Source organism: Brassica napus, chromosome C1 (assembly GCF_020379485.1).
Source record: "Brassica napus cultivar Da-Ae chromosome C1, Da-Ae, whole genome shotgun sequence".
Lineage (NCBI taxonomy): Eukaryota > Viridiplantae > Streptophyta > Magnoliopsida > Brassicales > Brassicaceae > Brassica > Brassica napus.
Window position 1 is genome coordinate 7,422,774 of NC_063444.1, and position 18,142 is coordinate 7,440,915.

Below are 18,142 nucleotides of genomic sequence, written 5' to 3' on the forward strand. Positions count from 1 at the left end.
GTAATTAATTCGAACAGCATGCCTAAAAGATGAATAGAAATGAATTGAAAACACTTAAAACGGCGTTTTAATACGAAATAATAAGCGAAGATTTTTGAAGTACACAATGTTGATACAAAGTCTATACTGCTCCTTTTTCAAATTACAAGTAATTTTAGATAAAAACACTAATATTAAGAAAACTATCATTTAATATATGCATTCAATCAATTATTAAAATTCTACGTAACTTAATTGGTTACACATTTAGAAGTTTCTGTTTTGCCTATAGTGTAAGCCTTTTCTCTAATTTTTATTCCTTTATGTTTCTCTCCTTTTGGAGTTGTGGCTTCTTCTACCTAATAAAACTAGCGTTAAAAAACTTAGTTGGTTATACATATTTAATCTGTGACAAAAAAAAGAGGTTATCCATATTTAATAAATGTAAAAGCTAAATTAAACTTTTAAAAATATTTATATTTTAAACAATTTTTTTATAAAACTACTTATAGAAACAATAGAAACTGTTCAGTAAGATTAAACAGGTTATATGAATCAACTGATCTGACTATTACAGTAATATTTGTTATCTCTATTATTTTATTGTATTTAGGCCACTATACTGTTAATTTATTTCAAGCAAATGCTCAACATATAGTCCTTCTCTCTTTTGAAAGTTTTACTCTAACGAATCCTTTTAAATTCCCTTTACATGATAAATCCTCAGAAAACATGAAACACAAGTAACCCAGCTTTACTCTAAATCCCAAAACCACACAAAAGTTGAAAGCTAAAATAAAAAAAAAACAACTAAAAGAATATATTAAATAATACTTTGTCTAGTACCCTAAAAGATAGGCTACCCATGTGGGTGCAGAAGATCAAGCAGCACATGAATGAAAAGTTTTTAAAACTTACAATAATAAAAACAGATCATAACAAAAATATGAAATTTTGGGAATAGCCATTGATGAAGAGAACAGTTGTCAAAATGTGGAAGATGTATCATATACTATTATATAGATAGATATATATCAACCAATGCATATAGAGAGAGAGAGGGAGACAGGAAGAAAGAGATGAGAGATGCTAAGGAAGAAGGGAACCAAACATAGAGCATAACAGGAGACAAATCATTTTAATTTTCACTCTCTTCACTGTATAATGGTCATTGTCCTAATTTTTTAGTTTCATTTATCTATCATATAAATTATTGAGTTATTTCTGCATATCAATTTTTATCTATAATTATATATTTCTATACATCCATTTTTATTTATTTTTGTAAGACTGATGTCTCTCCATTAAAAGGATCCATCGATAATTTTACTTCTGCTATTTGATTTGATTTGATTCAATCTAGTACCCTTAAAAGGATCGCCCTATGACCTTGAGTCTTTGACCTATACTTGTTTCATGAATACCAATAAATAGATCTTTGTACTATAACAATTAACTAAAGAGAAAATAAAAATAAACTCTACGGTTTATGCCAAAAACAATAAAACTCAATAGAAATGATAAAACTAGAATTATGAAGCCACAAACAAAATGCTATTATCACAAATACAACATTACAAAATACAAACCCAATCTGAAAAGATTTCCAAATTAGACCATCATATCAAACAGATTTAACGCACACATTGAGAGGATGATGATCCCAAAGATAAACCAAGAGGAGCGAGATTTGACATTTGGGTGATAGATAAAGCAAGAAAGAAAGAAAACAAAGATACTCAAACAAAAGATGCAAATGGTAACAGTATCATCAGTTCTTGCCTTTGCCCTTTTGGTCTGAGTTTCTGCATCCATTTTCATAATAAAGCTGAAACTGGTGACTGTTGGGGTGGTGATTCTCTGCAGGCAGTGCACCGAACAAGAACTGTGGACCTCCACCACCTTCTGATGATGAAAACCTCTGCAGATTAGCGAGAAAAGACTGCTGATGATGATTTGATGAATTGGACTGAAGGGTCCCCCTGTTGAAACCACTGAACCCGGCGGAGGCCACGGCGGTTCCGGCGCCGGAGGTCGTCGACATGTTGAAATCAAGATTGAATGCTCCACCGCCGTTGGATCCTGCCGGAGAAATCAGATGGTCGGGAACGAAGGAAAACTCTTGAGGATGATGATGATGATCGGAGAAAGGGTGAGCATTTGTTTGAATCGGGAAATGGGTTTGACCCGACCCGAGTATCAAACCCGAGCTTAAATACTCCATTTGAGCAGGCGATGAAGAAGAAACCATCCATTGCCGGTTTACATTAACCGGATCCGAACCGGAATTCAACAGATCGGTGAAGGAACCAGTGTGGTCTCTCTCCTTGGTCTCTTTGGCGGTTCTCTCTCTAGCTCTTTCCCTAGCTTTATCCCTTAGCTCCGATCTCGAAAGAGACAGACCGGAAGAGTTCTTGCTCGTGTCCGAATTGCTACTACAAGCCGATTTAGCCGCACCAGTTACTGTCTGATTCTGGTTCTCGTCATCGGTCATCGGGAAATTCGTGTTGTTGAGGGAAGGAAGCTCGGAGATCGAATCTTCGGCAGCTTTGATTAGCCATTCAACGGCTTTGCTCGGCTGATCGAGACCTAACCGGTCTTGAAGGTCGTAGAACTGAAGAGCGGTTGAGACTGATAACCGGACACGCCGGTCACGTGGGCCTTTGGAAGTCCAGACTTTGCTGTGTCGATCTTTGCCACCGGAAGCCCTCGAAACCCTAATTATCCGGGAAGAGTTGTGATGCCACCTGCTTAACCGGTTGCTGTTGTTGTTGTTATCCACCACGTCTCCATTGTTAGTCTTCATCAGATCTCCAATTATAACATCATCTCCGGTTTTAGGAAACATCTCACCAATAATCTCATGCCTAAAAGCTTTTCCCTCAAAACAATTTAAAAATCGAGACTTTAGGATTTAAAGAAGGAATTTTTTTTTGGTTTTTGTTTACACACTGTATTTTGTAAGCATTGAATATTGATGGTGAAAAAAAAAACACTCAGAGGAAAAAACAAAAGCCAAAACAAAACAATTTAAAAAGTTTTGGTTTTTTTTTTTCTTTCTTTTAATTTAGGGTTTTCGATATTTCACCATCAAAGTCAGTAGTAGATACAGCTTCGTTTAAGCTTGTCTGCAAGCTGTTGCAGAGTCATCAAAAGCGCTGTCTGAAATAATTTCAGCCCACGAGCCCTGCAATAAGAAGACGAAACAAAAACTAAGAAACAGTCTCATCATCATAAGAATTTTACCTTTTAAAATAAAATCTCCTCATAAGAACAAATCTCTACATATATATATCATATGTTACATCCTTATCTACTTTTTTAAGAGAAGACTTTCATCGTATGTACATAATTAAGATATTAGCTATTCTGATTCGAAGATATGCTCTAGATCTGACAGGCAGGTTAAATAAAAAGATGATTTTGATTAAATGGGTTTAAAGTTGATAATGCAAAAGATAATCAAAGAACAGCTACAAGGAAGATCAGAAGCTAATGATAAATTAGCTACTAAATTGATGAAACAGCAACTTTCGGCTGAAGCGATTATCAATGGAAACTTTAAAGATAACAAGACAAAAAATTACAGGAGTCGAGTTCAATGATATATTTAAAAGTTTGGTGTTTCGTACACAAATACTAATCAATTAAGTTGTTTCTTGGTTACCAACAAGAAGATAAATTAAATTAAATTAAAAAGGGAAATCATTATTACTGTAGTGTTCTGGATTCTATGCAGATCGTTGGACTCTAGATGAAACAGGTGTCAAAGCTCTCTTGCTTGACATAACGCTTCTTTCTAATTTGAATTTAGCTTTCCTGGTTTAAAAATTCTCATCAGGAATTCTGAGTCATGGATCTATGATTGTTCTTTTCAGAATCACGACTGAAAAATAACAAAATTAAAGTTCTTTATCTGATAAAGATTAAGTTTTTTTTTTGGGAAAGATTGAAACTTTAGTGAATATAAGAGAATTTGAGACTTACAGAAACAGATGAGCTTTGAGCTGAGTTTAGTAGGTTGCGTGAAAGAGTACTGGGGTTTTAGGGATTGTAAGAAGAAATAGTTTTAGAAATTAAAATCCGAGAAAATTGGAATTTCTTTGATGGGGATTTAAAGGAGTGATGATCCGATGGAGAGAGAGAGAAATCAGTCTTGTATCTTTATTCCCCTTTTTGCCCCTTATTACATGACCTTTTCACTGGATTGCCACATTCATCATCTATAAAATATCTGAACTAAATTATAGTCCTTGGCATTAGTTCCTATTTAGAATTTAAATTTAATTTTGATTACTTTTTGTTAATTTAAATGGATTTAATAATTTATTAAAGGGATCAATTTTTTTGTCTGGATTTGGCATTAAACACAGACAACAGCAGTTAACATGCTATGGAGTTTTCTTTTAGTGAAATTGAGAAAATAAAAAGGTGAACAACAAAAATTGAGAAAATAATGTGGTACAAAACAAAATCAATTCAGTGAGAGGTAAATAAACCATCGATGTGGGTAAATTATTATCTGCAAATAAAAAGAAAGTATTAAGAAAATATTAAGAAGTTTAGAAAAATATGGTGTTTTTTTAATATGGTGTTTTCTAATAACTTCCACACATAATTTAACATTTTGGACCACACAGAATTTTGGTCTTTAACCACTAAATAACAAAAATACAAGAGTGCAAGAACATTACATTAACGAAATAAATGTGATTTATTTGGTAATTTGTGTGGTTGGTTGGTGTTTGGGTGATCTCTTACCATCACGCATAATTAGTTTATACAACTTTATTGTAATTTGTTTAATATGATTAGATCAACTTTAAGAATATTTTGGGGTTTGTGGTTTAATCATCTGCTAGAACCAGCACGCCAGTGTGAATTTTCTTTAATACTAAAATATTTTAGGTTATACAATAAAATAAATCAATAATATAATTGGTGCTATATCTTATCTAATTTTATAATAATATTTGTGTGGTGTATAATATTATTACTATAAAATTTATAAATTTTGTATTTTTGTAACAAATTTTATTTTGAAAAGCATTATTATGTAACAATGCTGATTTACATAATTTTGTTTTATTTTTAGATTTGAAATATATGTGGAAATTAAATTAAGTTGAACCTACATAATACAAAATTTGGTAAATTGTGATTAATTAAACCAATTTAGTATAGTTGTTTAAATAATAAACCAAATTGGTTTTTAACTCAAGGGAATACATAAATTCTAATAACAGTAAACTTAAGTCTTATATATATAATATAAATAAAGATCAAATGTGTAAATTAATTGTGATATATGGTCAAAGCATTTGAATGTATGACTTCTAAATGCTCTAAATTAAAAAAAAAACACATATGAAATAAGTCATAATTTCAGTGCTAAATAGATAAAGTATTTTTTGTCTTTGAATTACAAATAGAAATGAATATTCTTTTTAAAAACATCTTTCAAAATATTTCTTAAATTTAATTTTAAATTTAAATCAATTTAAAACTGTTATTATCATTAAATATTATTAAAGGTATTTTATATAATTATTAATTTTTATTTACAATCAAAACTAAAATTTAGTTTCTAATTATACTTTGTGATGATTAAAATTTTAATTTACTAATTTCGAAAATATGTTTTAAAATGATTCTAAAAGATATTTGAAAGATTTTGTTAGACATTTTTTAAAATATTTATTAGTATTTCAAATAAAATAAAAAATATTAAAAGATATTATAATTAAGTTATGTAAAATTTAATAATTTTTTTAGGAATGATCCAAGTGAAAAAAATGACACATCAAAGAAGGTCATGATTTCTATTTTAACAGTACAGAAGTAAACTAAAGGATAAGACCATGCACCGTAATATTCGTAGTAGATTGGCGTCGTAATCAGATTGTCGAATTCGAGATTGGTTGAGTGGTCATACAAATCAAATAGTTTAACTGGAATGGTCACTTTACCGGAACATGTTTTATTAGTTTTCAATATAATAAATATTTTAAATAATACAATATGGAAAATGACAAAGTTATAAATTATCTATGTCATCATTTGCTACGGTAAATTAACAAAGTTTTATGAAAGTTATGTATTGTAATCACAAAATATAGTAAAAACTCTATAAATTAATAAAGTTGAAACTTTGGTAATAATTTTTTTGTCAGCTCCTTTGATAATTTATTATTTTATATAATTATTAGTTTATATTTTCTTTTTAGATTTATATATTTCGAAGTACGTTTTTCATGTAAAAATAAGAAAATACTTGATTTACGGTATATTTATTGATTAAATTTTACAGAAACAAATTTTATGTTATTATTATTTGATTATTTAACATATTAAAAATGTAATGTAATGTATGTAGATGCATTTTTAGGTGTAAAATGACAAACTAACAACAATATATTAGAAAAAGTTTTTTTTTTTTTTTTTTTTTTTTGATAAAATGTAAATTATATTACCAAAAGAACATGGTTACATAAGCTTAAAAGCCTAAAACTCCTGAGGCCCAAAAAAAGATAAAAAGCCAGAGAAGTTAACGTTTTTGTCAATCCGAAGAGAAAACCTATTAGCCATAAGAGAACCAAAGAGATAAAAGAGTGGAGCAGCCCTTCTTTAATCTTCTTGCGAGGAGAGTATCTTTGATGAGTCTATCTAGTTGTTTGAACAAGATATCCGGTGTAGTGGGTTGAACATTATGTCTTCTGTTGTTCCTCTCTTTCCATATTAGAAAAAGTTAGAAAAGTAAAAATAGTTTTTAATGTGAAAAAACCAGATCATACAATACATTGTTTATATCTATATAAACCTTATATACATTAGTTATTATTTATGTTTAAAGTGGGACTATATATTTACATAATTTTTTTTAAAAAATATTATCTTATTATCTTATCAAATTATGTCGTATTTAACTTTTTCAACCCATGACTAGTGAAATTTATTAATTTAGCATGTTTAGTAATAGGGAAAATTTGGAAAAATACATCAATATAAGATTTTAATTTGAAAACTACACTATTATTTATTTTTTTTGAAAACTACGCTACTATTATTTAATTTTTTTGAAAACTACGCTCGTGTATATGTAAATTGACTAAACTATCCAATATATATGTCTATCTATTTTAAAATTATTCTATATTATCGTTTCTTTTTTTTTGTGCATGGTATATTCTCGTTTCTAATTTCGCCGAAATCGTCTCTTTCAATGGCAGCATCAACTACGTGTTTCAAAACTTAGAGAAACAGACATTGTATGGTGGATTTGTTGAAAATTATTATGCTTTTTGTTAATTTATTGCAGGATACTATGCTTTTGATCAAAACTATACAGCTAATGAAACAAGAAAGAGCTCTGTTTTATTCACGAAAAACAGAGTAAATCTGTTTTATACACAAAAACAAAGCTCCCAGATATAAGCATACAAGCAAACCAACACAAACACGAACCAAAATAACCACAATGTATTCATGAATTAAACAATTGAACATATATAACTTTGATAAAAAAAAATGCTTGTACAGAAACACCGAACACGATCTAACATCAAAGCACCACCTCCGAACGACTTAGCCCCAAATCCTAATCAAGAGCAATTTCGAAGCATAAGAAGAATTCACTCATGAAAAGTCACATACGTAACACTTCCAACCAAGTCATCAATGGAATGTGTTACAATTCCATATATCTACTTTAAGATCCCTAAGGCATTCAAGCAAAATGAACTGTAGCTTCTCATGGAATACAACGCTTGTTTCATCATTTTAAGAATTATAAAATATTAACATTTTCAAACTATAAGAATGAACAATAGGGATTTGTGCAGGTTCTGGTTTATAACGTAGTGGTCTAAGTTTTTGTGATCCAACTACACATTAAGTTGTCGATTGTATTTAACTTTAAAAACAATTCTAATACGCGAACAACCAAACATACATGAATCCAAAAATCATATAGTTATTCATGAATTAAATTATTAACATGTATTTATTTCATAATTGTGTTTATCTCAGAACAAAATAATTTATTGTTTTAATTTTGTTTTTAGTTTTTAGTTTAAAACAAAATCTGGATATAAATGACTTTTCACATATAAGAAAGTGCAGTTTTCAAAAAGAAAAAATCAAAAATGTATTCTTCAAATTTAAAATCATAAATAGGGTATTTTTCAAATTATCCCTTATTAATATGTCGAGTATTGATATACTAAGTTTCTACCGAATTGGAGAATACATTGAACCAACTTTTGAATTTGGGTATGGTCAAAGACTCAAAACTTACGTCAACATTTAAGATATAAAAATCATTTTCCTTGATATTTGCAAAACTTAGTGATGATATTTAGCTTCAACATTATTTTTATGCAAATAAACTCATGAAAGTTATGTATTGTAATCACAACATATAGTAAAAATTCTATAAATTAATAAAGTTGGAACTTTGATAATGATTTTTTTGTCAGCTACTTTGATAATTTATTATTTTATATAATTATTAGTTTTCTTTTTTTTTAGATTTATATATTTCGAAGTACGTTTTCATGTAAAAATAAGAAAATACTTGATTTACGGTATATTTATTGATTAAATTTTACAGAAACAAATTTGATGTTATTATTATTTGATAATTTGAGATATTAAAAATGTAATGTAATGTAATGTAGATGCATTTTTAGGTGTAAAATGACAAACTAGCAACAATATATTTAGAAAAAAATTAGAAAAGTAAAAATAGATTTCAATGTGAAAAAACCAGATCATACAATACATTGTTTATATTTATATAAAACTTATATACATTAGTTATTATTTATAGTGGAATATTTATATATTTACATTATTTTTTTAAAAATATATTATTTTGTTATCTTATCGAATTATGTCATATTTAACTCATTAAACCCATAACTAGTGAAATTTATTAATTTAGCATGTTTATTAATATGTCGAGTATTGATTTACTGAGTTTCTACCCTACCGAATCGGAGAATACATTGAACCAACTTTTGAATTTGGGTATGGTCAAAACTTACGTCAACATTTAAGATATAAAAATCATTTTCCTTCATATTTGCAAAACTTAGTGATGATATTTAGCTTCAACATTATATTCCTGCAAATAAACTTATAACATACTCCTTTATGCAACATGCATATGTATTCATACACAGATAAGCAATCATAGATATACTTATAGCCTAAATTAAGATAATCACATTTAAATAAATGCAAATCAGATGAGATAAGCAATCATCAAAGTATACACATATAATAAAAAAAAAGAGAAATATTTTAAATAGAAATGACTAAATTACGGGAAAGGAAACGTATAATATTTAAGGAATCTGAAAGCTATTTACGTATTTTTTTCTTTTAAAAAACTTTTTATATTTCTTTTTCAACTAGCTAATCATATTGATCAAGAATGCAGACCCATATTCGGCTATTCCCACATCACACCACTTTAGCTCATACTCACGTATACATTAACTAAAGAATAATTAAACGTTTGTTTGCACTCGCAATGTGAATAACTTTTAATATGCGATGGTTAAATATGATTTGTGGAGTTTAATAATAGTGATTAAGAATAAACGAAGCAAAAGGAGGAGCAAGTGGTTCACGACGGGGTCGAGAGCACGTGTCGCTGTCTTAACGGAGACTTGCTGACTTCTCGATCACTGTTTCCTTTACCACACCATTGCACGTGTCTGCTTCTTGGTCACCCAAATTTCTGCTTAATCTCTATTATATTTTCGTGTTTATTTTTTTTTCTCTTCGGCTTCTGATGCTCCAATTCCTTTTTGATGAACTACATTCCTAATCTACACAACAAAAAAGTTAATAAGGTATATACAACAAAGTATATAACCTAGAATTTGGTTTCTTCTTTGTTCGTTGGTATCAACCTTATTGACTACAAGTACAATATAAGGATTTAGTTTTCATTCATTATGTAATTTGTTAGGTGAATTAGCCGAATGTACATATTAAATAAAAAACTAAGAAATTAACCATATGCATTGCTATGGAAAAGTGATGTGACTTTTTGTTACTAGATTGGACAATATTGTTTTTGTGTGTGTAAGAGAGAGATAAATTTTCAAATGTATAATTGTTAAGAAACACATTATAGTAATCATAACCTCGTTTTTAGATTTTGGAGACTATACATAATTTATTAAGAGTTTTAGTGAATTTTTTTCACAAACTTAGAGATCTTTATTTATAATTAAAAAAAGGCATTAGTCGAATGTTTCATTTGACTATACCATGACCGACTTTGATTGTGATAGTATAAAATGCGAAAAACAAAACTAAAATAACATACATCATCTTTTTTTTTAATTATGGTATCCTCAATAAAATATATAAAGCTAAATTGTATTAATTATCTAAACTCGAGAAAGTTTTTTATTTAAACTCGAGAAAGTATAATAACAGTTATGAAAATGTTGCAAGGTTACATTATATATTTATTTATTTTAAGCCCTTTGTCAAAAAAAAAAGGGTTACATTAGTATATTTAAGGAATAGATTTAGAGTATTGGTAAATTACTAAATAACCTATTATAAACAAATAGAAAAAAAAAATAATGCATGATCTGAATCCTACTAGATTCGTAATGCAGTGGTACTGTTTTGACCACAGTTAGTGATGTGATGTTATGATTTTATAAACAGCCTTTTACTGCACATGTACTATTTTCTGGTCTTTGCCACTATGTGCGTTACGTACTGCCCTGCGCAAAAATAAAACATGTTAACTATTTCATGACACTTTTTTTGTAAACTACACTTTCTTTTCTTTTCTGAAATAAAAAATCGAACAAAAATTTTAAGTGCAATAATTGGTATATATATTTAAATAGTGAAACTAAATTCGAACTAAACCAGATTTACAATTTTCGTAAATTAAGGATTTTTGTATTCTAAAATGTCCAAATCAAAGAGAACACCATTCCAAATTGATTTAGAGATTATCATGAATAACTGGGTCAAGTATGTCATTAATTATTAGAGACATTAAAATATAAGTGAAGTTGATGTCCTTTTAAAATGGACCATTAATGAATCTAGTGGGTCATGACTCATGATTAATTTTGTCCATTAAGTTTCTTGCTCTAAATGGAATAAACTCTAATTGTGATTCGGAAAATAGGTCCACCCAGAGGTATATTACCTTTCTATTATTAGATTAACAATAATTAATTTAGTATTACCCATTCCATGTAAATTACTTCAAACTAGTCTAGGAACTAAACTTGATTTTTTATTGGTTATATCTCTAACAATCAATCATGGAAGGACCACAATATACACCCATATGTTTTTTTGCAACATCTATGTAATTTATATATAATCTTAGTTAAAGTGAGTTCTAAGTCATGTTTCCACCTGAGGTTTAAAATTATACTACAATTAAAGGAGACAAAATGACGCCAAAAATAATTAATTAAATGAGAAGAAAGAAAATGTAATTTAACTGAATTTTTGAGGTGATTTATATTAAAATGTTAAATTTAAAAATTTATTTCAAGTATACAATTATTGAACTTTTCATTTCATAAACAATTCTGAAATACACTGTTATTGTAAATATTTTAAATTGTGAATTTTTAAAGTTTTAAACGATTTTAAAATGTATGGATATAGTTTCTTAGTTACAAAAAAAAATCTAAATCTCATAATTTTATGTGAGATTCTAGAGTTATTTAACAAAAATCATATTAAACTTTCTAATTCATATAAAACTCATTAAAACTGTGTCCAATTCGTATGATAGTTTCGTTATAAACATATGTTTCCATTTTGTTTAAATTTTTTACTAAATTTATTACTAGATTGTTTATATTCCCTAAAATTTCAGTGCATTTGGTTTGATTTACTGCCGTTTGTATGTCCACCCTTATCGGAAGATACTTAAACTCATTAGCTTCCTCAACATTTAAATCCTAGGACGAATATGGAGACAAGGTTTTAAAATGTTTACAGAAACCACCCTTCCTCTTTATCTTCGACGTCAATGATCTCTGGTACACGAGATTGAAAGATCTGACCTCGAGTTCCGATGGCTTTGGTTCGTTGTTTTTCACCACCAACACTGTTCCTTTACAATCACAAGGCCGGTTTGGAAATGGATTCTTCAAACATAGCCATTCGAAATGAGCTCGTGAAAAGAGCAGCTTCGATGCATCTCCAGTCTTCTATGATTGTATCTGCTCCTGACACAAACTGGTTTAAAAGTTTCTGTTTGAAGGCAAAGCATCAGGCGATTGATAGTCTCAGACCAGTTAACCGGATTTTAACTTTTAGCTAAGAGATGTATTTAGTCCAACTTGTAAATGCGTAAATACTTAGATAAACAATCAGATAAAATTTTCAAGCTTTTTCACTGCCATCTAAAAATATGAGAACCGGTCTATCAACATCATTACTCATCGTAGAACTAAGCATCATACAAGTGTTTCTCATATTTAACGTTTTTTCTTAGCTCGTTTGGAAGAAGTCCTCAACGTCTCTTTTCTCACATCATCTGTAGCTTTTGTGTCCAGAAACGGCTGCACACAAAAAAAAGAAAGGGCAAAATCAACACAGGTTACAAGTTACAACACCAATTTGGTTCCAAAGTTTAACCAATTTCAATCCCAAACACTGGTTTTTACAACTTAAACATGTATGCTAACAAGTTCATACAAAAACAATGGGAACATAAGAAGAAACAATTAAACGTGCTCTAGTGGTCCTATTCTTCATAAAGAAAAGAGAGAGGAGACAAGATCGTTCAAACCTCGTCCTTTCTCTTTTGGAGGTCCAGAAGTTCTCGGCAATAAGCAAGACACTCGGCCTGGTAAGCTGCAGCTAAATCCTTAATCAAAGCTTTCCTTTTGATGATCCCAACCACTTTCACAACAACGGAGAGAAAGAGAAAGTCAGGAAAGCATTTTTTAGTTAGATCAATACGACCAGAGGCAAAAACACAGAGCAAGCTGGTGAATGATTCATTAATGAATGTTCTAATCAATCAATTGCAGATCTGATTCTCTTCTAACTATCAAAGCAAAAGTTACGATCTTTCGAAAACCCAATAGCAAAAGGAACGACCTTTGGGTACAATTAACAATGGCGGAGAGGAAATTAATCGCATAAGCTAAGAAGTAGGAAGCAAACCCTAGAAATCAATTTGATGTTGCAGAATAAATTGGGGGAAATTAGAGAATTACTTCGAGTAGGATCGAATGTAGCCGGCGGAGTAGGTGTTTCCGGCGGGGGATCTTCGGGTTTTGATGGAGGTTCCGGCGGAGAGGGACGAGTAGGTTCCGGTGTAGTTCGCTTCTCTTCTTCCGCCATTGAAGGAGTTTCTTTTTCTCACAGAGTTTTTTTTTTTTTTTTTTTTTTTGCTTTTTGTTTATAAATGTAAACCTTCAATTTCCATTTGTCACTCACCAGTCACCATGATGTAACTTTGAAATATACTTTTTGACAAAAATAAAATATAATTAAAATATCTGAGTATGTAATTTTCTTACAAATGTACGTGTTAGTCTATAGCGGACTGCATAATAGAATTCACATCTAAATTTAGTATAACTAGATTTTGCTGTAAAGAAAACACCTAAAAATAGTATAGTTGATTTATTTTATTCTGGGTGTGTCTTGAACCTCTTCTAAGTTTGGCACAAGATATTGTTAAGAGACTAACTGGTGTCTTTATATTTTTAGATATTTGACATTTTACCATATTTATATAACCGTAGTAAAGTCTTCTTAATCTTCTCTATGTATATATAAACCAACAATCAGATCTTACACACAACACCTTAATCTTCTTCTTTTTTTCTCTGCTCATATTACAAGACGTCAAGAAAACTTATATTTCTTCACAAAACTTTTAAAACTGCATCGTTATATGGCGAATGAAATGAGGTTTATTCAAACATGGGGAGAGGTGGCACCTTCATTATCTCATCGGATTCAGCAGAGACGATTGTCGAGAAGCAGTTCGCAGCCTAAGTTGGAGACTATTTTTGAAGAAGGATGTGACAGTTTTGCAGTTCAAGCGCCAAAACGGATTGTCATCTTTCTACCTCTTCTCCTCTCAATAATTTTGTACTTTTTCTTGTACAAGACTATCAAAGACTATTGATTGCTGCTTCTTTAAGTTGTAATTTGGGTGTGTTGTTAATAACAAAGAACTCTCCATTGGTTCTCTTTGCTAGAAAATGTGTGTTTACATATGAATTCGTTGTCAAAAACTCGGCCATGTTAAGACAGTATCTTCTTATTGGTAAGAATATTTAGAACTCATGAGCACTAGAACACATGTTATAATTCATATATGAGACTGAAGTGAACAAATGAAGTACAAAAGATTATATATAAGAATTTAACTCTTCTGCTTATACATTTTCCAAACAAAACATCGAAAAACTTATATGTATGTATGTTTGTAAACATGTTCAAGAAAATCGAACAACACGGTCATGTCTAAACAACAAAACACATGAGACGGCCGATATAATCGCCGGAACAAGAAGTAAAAGACGGTGTCCTTGTCCCATGATGACTTTTGAATCATCCGACCTTTCTTCGAAAATGGTCTCTAGTGTCGGAATCATTGAACATCCCCGGCGATAAATCATGGCCGCCGGCGCCATCTCAGCTCCAGATAAAGATCTCCTTCTTCCTAATTCTGATCTTACCATGATATCTCGATAGTGTTAAGATTTTCTTGTTCTTGAAAATGTTTAAAGAGAAAAGTCGTGAATGAAAGTGTTTTGGTTTCGAAGTTATCTCAAATGGAGAATTCTTGGTGTATATATAGACTCTAATGCACGGCGAGTCTGCTACAGAAACACGGTTTTAGTTTGTTTGGCAAAGAAGTTTTTAAGAAAATAAAGAAAATGGACTGATGGATCAACGGCTGTCTCTGGTCCAAGCAAGTGGCCTGTATGACTACACACGTACGTACATTTTTTGATATTGACAGAGTTAGAGATTATAAAAGTAACGACAAAATTTTCTCTATTATTTGGTGATGCATAGAAACAAGCACAAAAAAACAAAGAAAGAAGAAACAAATACTCCAGAATATCCAAATAATCTCACAAGTTGAGTTACGGGGAATACGACATGACAATAAGAGAGACGAAATTTCGGAGAAGTATACAAGTCTTGTTTGGTTAAGTGTATCTCTACGTGGACGAGATACACATGACATATTTAATATTTTCAATTATTTGGTACATTCAACATATCTTACAACTTCTAGAAGTATTTTATACAGAAACAAATAACTCTTTATTTTTGGTCAACTTGAAACAAAATTTCCTTTAACCAAACACATACTTAACCGGATTCATCAATGAATATGACTTAGTGTTGTTCGTTTTATAATCGCCACCTAGCAGCAAAAAAAATACCGTGAAGGAGACAAAAATGACAGTGACAAAAGCCAAAGTAGTAGCTAATAGATTGCCAAAGACGTAGAAAATTAGATGCTGATGTCGCTAATTTATTCCGTGTCTGTTTTATCCGCTGTAGCTGCTGCATCGGCTGGAAAATTAGCTAACAATGCTTCACTGGTGTGGTGTTGTACTGCTGTGTATTGCCAGGGCAGGCTCAATTTAAAATTGGGCCCTGAGCCAACATATTTCTATTGGAATTTTATGTATAATATTAAATTTTATGACCTATTTTACAAAATTTCAAAAATTCAGGGCCTTAAATGTTAAAAGAAATTTGATGAATAAAAGTGGGACCCTGCGCAAATGCGCCTGGTCTGCACACCCTCGAAGCCGGTGTATCTTCTAGAAGTTGTAAGATATGTTGAATGCGCCGGTCGGACACCAGATATCATGAGAAATTGCTTTAATTTCCACTGCTGAACCCTTGTTAACTAGGAGAGACACGAGACCCTTAGAGTCCGAAAAGCATTCCAGCTTTTGGTGTCCCAATGAGATGGCAGCTGACATCGCTGCCTTTACCGCTAGCGCTTCGGCCACTAAAGCTGAGCCAACTAAACATGCGGTGAGAAGAGCCGAACCCAAGACAAGAGTTCGAAGATGCATCCTTAGAAACCCAACCCAAACTACATCTTCCCTAGCAGCATTCCAAGATGCATCTGAGAGGCACTTGGTAGCAGAGGAAGAGGGTCGAACCATGGACGGTCGGTTTTTCGGAGCTGTGGGCGGGAGCTCTTGTGCGTTTTGCCATGATCTGGAAAAGGCTTTTGATGAATTTAGAAGTGAAAAAGATAAAACATGGGCAAATTGAAGAACAGAACCGGCTGATATAGCATTGGCTTTTTCTTCCTACGTTAACATCTCTTAACTCCCAAGCCAGCACAAGCATTGATCATATACTAGAAAAGATAAACTGGTTTGACTATATTTCCATCATTTTCCATGTGATCAAACAGCGGATGAATCAGAACAAAAAAAAATTGTGTGTACGTGAACAACTTGACTCTGGCTCTGAGAATCTTTTATATCCAACCGGATTAAACCGAAAATTAAGTTCTACATTTTAGACTTTTAGTTAAATATTAAACAATTAGATATGTGGACACCAATTCGAACCAAGGCAAAGTGGTAGTGACTCAGCACGAAAACGCGTCGCACCAGGGTTCGAGCAACATATTGGTACCCGATTGAGAAGGAGAGATTAAATATCTCCCTCTCGGCTTCACGAGAATGTTTCGTGAGAGTTAGTTGCCTAACTAATACAGCAGCAAATAGTCTGCTATGCCAGATCCTTGTCTAAGAGATCTGATGATCCATGTCGGGATGGTCCATCCGGAGACGTGCTTAATCTGAGATGGCGATTTGAGGTAATTTAAATTACTTTTTTTTTTTTTGAATTAAATCTCATTTTATGTGATGGGAATCAGATAGTTTACTTTTCCGACTATCCCTTCTGCACATTCTCCACTACGACGGAGTGAGAGGGGTATTGCATTGTGACAATAAATTTATCTTAATGGGCTTTCATGATGTAATTCATTTTAATCAATCATACATATTACATATTTTGAAAAATACGTAAAATAATATATTACTCACGAATGTTATTTACATTAAATTATGAGTTTATTATGATTACTTGCATACATCTCTATTAGAAACGTTTACATGATTTTTGTAATGTCTTTTCAAAGTGAACATCAAAAGAAAGAATCTTGATCAAACAAGTTAAAGCATAGAGAATAAATTACAAATAAATAAAAATATATTAAAATCATTTGTTACCAGGAACTGGAAAACCAATACCATTGCGTGTTGTGGGAAATGATGCAAACAACATACTACAAAACACCCCCACGCCTACCGGCAACGCCGTGAGAACCTCCAACGCTTCAGCTGACGGTGCCGGAAAAAAGCAATTCACCGTATTCCGATCGAATAAAACCACCGCACCAAACACCAATAACGACATGAAAGCATGCGCAAAATCTATAAACCTTAGTTTATATTTCTTAGATAACTCTTGGGGAAGCGTTGCCGATCCATCAATGATCCAAAACCCGTGGACTGTTGCAAACCCGTAGCATATAGTACCGTTCTTGTCTTTGTAAGAATCCGTGAAGCTAAGTATGAAACAAGAGAATCCACATATTGCCACCAGAACCGATGTCATGATCTCGCTAACCAAATCGCATTGACCGCCGTTTGAGAAAATTGGAGATAAGAGTTGAAACGCTAGAACCGTTCCTGTTGGTAAGAGATTAGCTAAATGAGCTGTGGTTTGAAACGTTTGACCTATTGCCTTTTGTATCCATGTTGTTCTTTCTATATCGGGGAAGTCTTTGTCTTCTTCTAGAAGTGGCTTCTCGATCTCTTCTTGAGCACTTCCTTGATGATCTTCATCAACAACATTGATCTCCATATCTTTGAAGCTTTTTCCTTTGTTCATCCTCTATGCTTTTCTCTGATTTTGGGGAAATCTTTTCTGATGGAAGAAAGATTAATGATGAGATTCAAGTACGTAAAGGCTATATAAGAGAGGTGAGAGAAAAGCTTCTTTACGCTTTTTAATTATGCCTTGCAAGTAACCTTTGAGACCAAACCCAAGTCTTTGTTTACTTCAAGTGAAGGATGTTCTTGAAACACCCTTAATCTTTGTTTAAGAGAGGTATTTTTGTTTCAAG

General features: G+C 31.4%; 4 protein-coding genes and 1 pseudogene across 8 annotated transcripts; 1 reads left to right on the plus strand and 4 right to left on the minus strand.

Moving 5' to 3' along the window:
* Positions 1-1,514: 1,514 nt before the first annotated feature.
* On the minus strand, positions 1,515-4,162 carry LOC106375676 (transcription factor TCP2). 5 transcript variants are annotated; one of them, XM_048745478.1, is made up of 4 exons: positions 3,967-4,146; positions 3,695-3,865; positions 3,068-3,166; positions 1,515-2,853 (listed from the first exon to the last, which is right to left on the minus strand). In XM_048745478.1, the coding sequence occupies exon 4, from the start codon at positions 2,825-2,827 to the stop codon at positions 1,751-1,753; it is 1,077 nt and encodes a 358-aa protein (XP_048601435.1). In that variant the 5' UTR covers positions 2,828-2,853; positions 3,068-3,166; positions 3,695-3,865; positions 3,967-4,146; the 3' UTR covers positions 1,515-1,750. The 5 variants fall into 5 exon arrangements, with proteins under 5 accessions (XP_048601435.1, XP_048601436.1, XP_013671102.2 ...); XM_048745479.1 differs by having other exon boundaries at positions 3,695-3,798; positions 3,967-4,092; XM_013815648.3 differs by lacking the exon at positions 3,695-3,865 and having other exon boundaries at positions 3,967-4,162.
* Positions 4,163-11,381: 7,219 nt separating this feature from the next.
* Positions 11,382-12,313, plus strand: LOC106372992 (annotated as a pseudogene).
* A 49-nt stretch (positions 12,314-12,362) lies between these two features.
* Positions 12,363-13,474, minus strand: LOC106374344. The gene is made up of 3 exons (XM_048745483.1): positions 13,218-13,474; positions 12,785-12,897; positions 12,363-12,554 (listed from the first exon to the last, which is right to left on the minus strand). Exons 1-3 carry the CDS (start codon positions 13,342-13,344, stop codon positions 12,471-12,473), a joined length of 324 nt encoding a protein of 107 aa, XP_048601440.1. The 5' UTR covers positions 13,345-13,474; the 3' UTR covers positions 12,363-12,470.
* Positions 13,475-14,303: 829 nt separating this feature from the next.
* Positions 14,304-14,820, minus strand: LOC106375678. Its single transcript, XM_013815651.3, has one exon. The coding sequence runs from the start codon at positions 14,697-14,699 to the stop codon at positions 14,454-14,456; it is 246 nt and encodes an 81-aa protein (XP_013671105.1). The 5' UTR covers positions 14,700-14,820; the 3' UTR covers positions 14,304-14,453.
* On the minus strand, positions 14,304-18,124 carry LOC106374313 (protein DMP4-like). Its single transcript, XM_048745482.1, has one exon. It carries the CDS (start codon positions 17,905-17,907, stop codon positions 17,233-17,235), a length of 675 nt encoding a protein of 224 aa, XP_048601439.1. The 5' UTR covers positions 17,908-18,124; the 3' UTR covers positions 14,304-17,232.
* Positions 18,125-18,142: the final 18 nt, after the last annotated feature.

Bases quoted from the DNA above. Each gene is read 5' to 3' on its own strand.
- LOC106374344 (XM_048745483.1), bottom strand. From the start codon at position 13,344: ATGGCGGAAGAAGAGAAGCGAACTACACCGGAACCTACTCGTCCCTCT. The intron at 12,898-13,217 runs GTAATTCTCTAA...TTGTTGTGAAAG, and splicing joins TACATTCGATCCTACTCGAA to TGGTTGGGATCATCAAAAGG. The intron at 12,555-12,784 runs GTTTGAACGATC...TTTTGTGTGCAG, and splicing joins TCCAAAAGAGAAAGGACGAG to CCGTTTCTGGACACAAAAGC.
- LOC106374313 (XM_048745482.1), bottom strand. From the start codon at position 17,907: ATGAACAAAGGAAAAAGCTTCAAAGATATGGAGATCAATGTTGTTGAT.
- LOC106375676 (XM_013815648.3), bottom strand. From the start codon at position 2,827: ATGTTTCCTAAAACCGGAGATGATGTTATAATTGGAGATCTGATGAAG.
- LOC106375678 (XM_013815651.3), bottom strand. From the start codon at position 14,699: ATGGTAAGATCAGAATTAGGAAGAAGGAGATCTTTATCTGGAGCTGAG.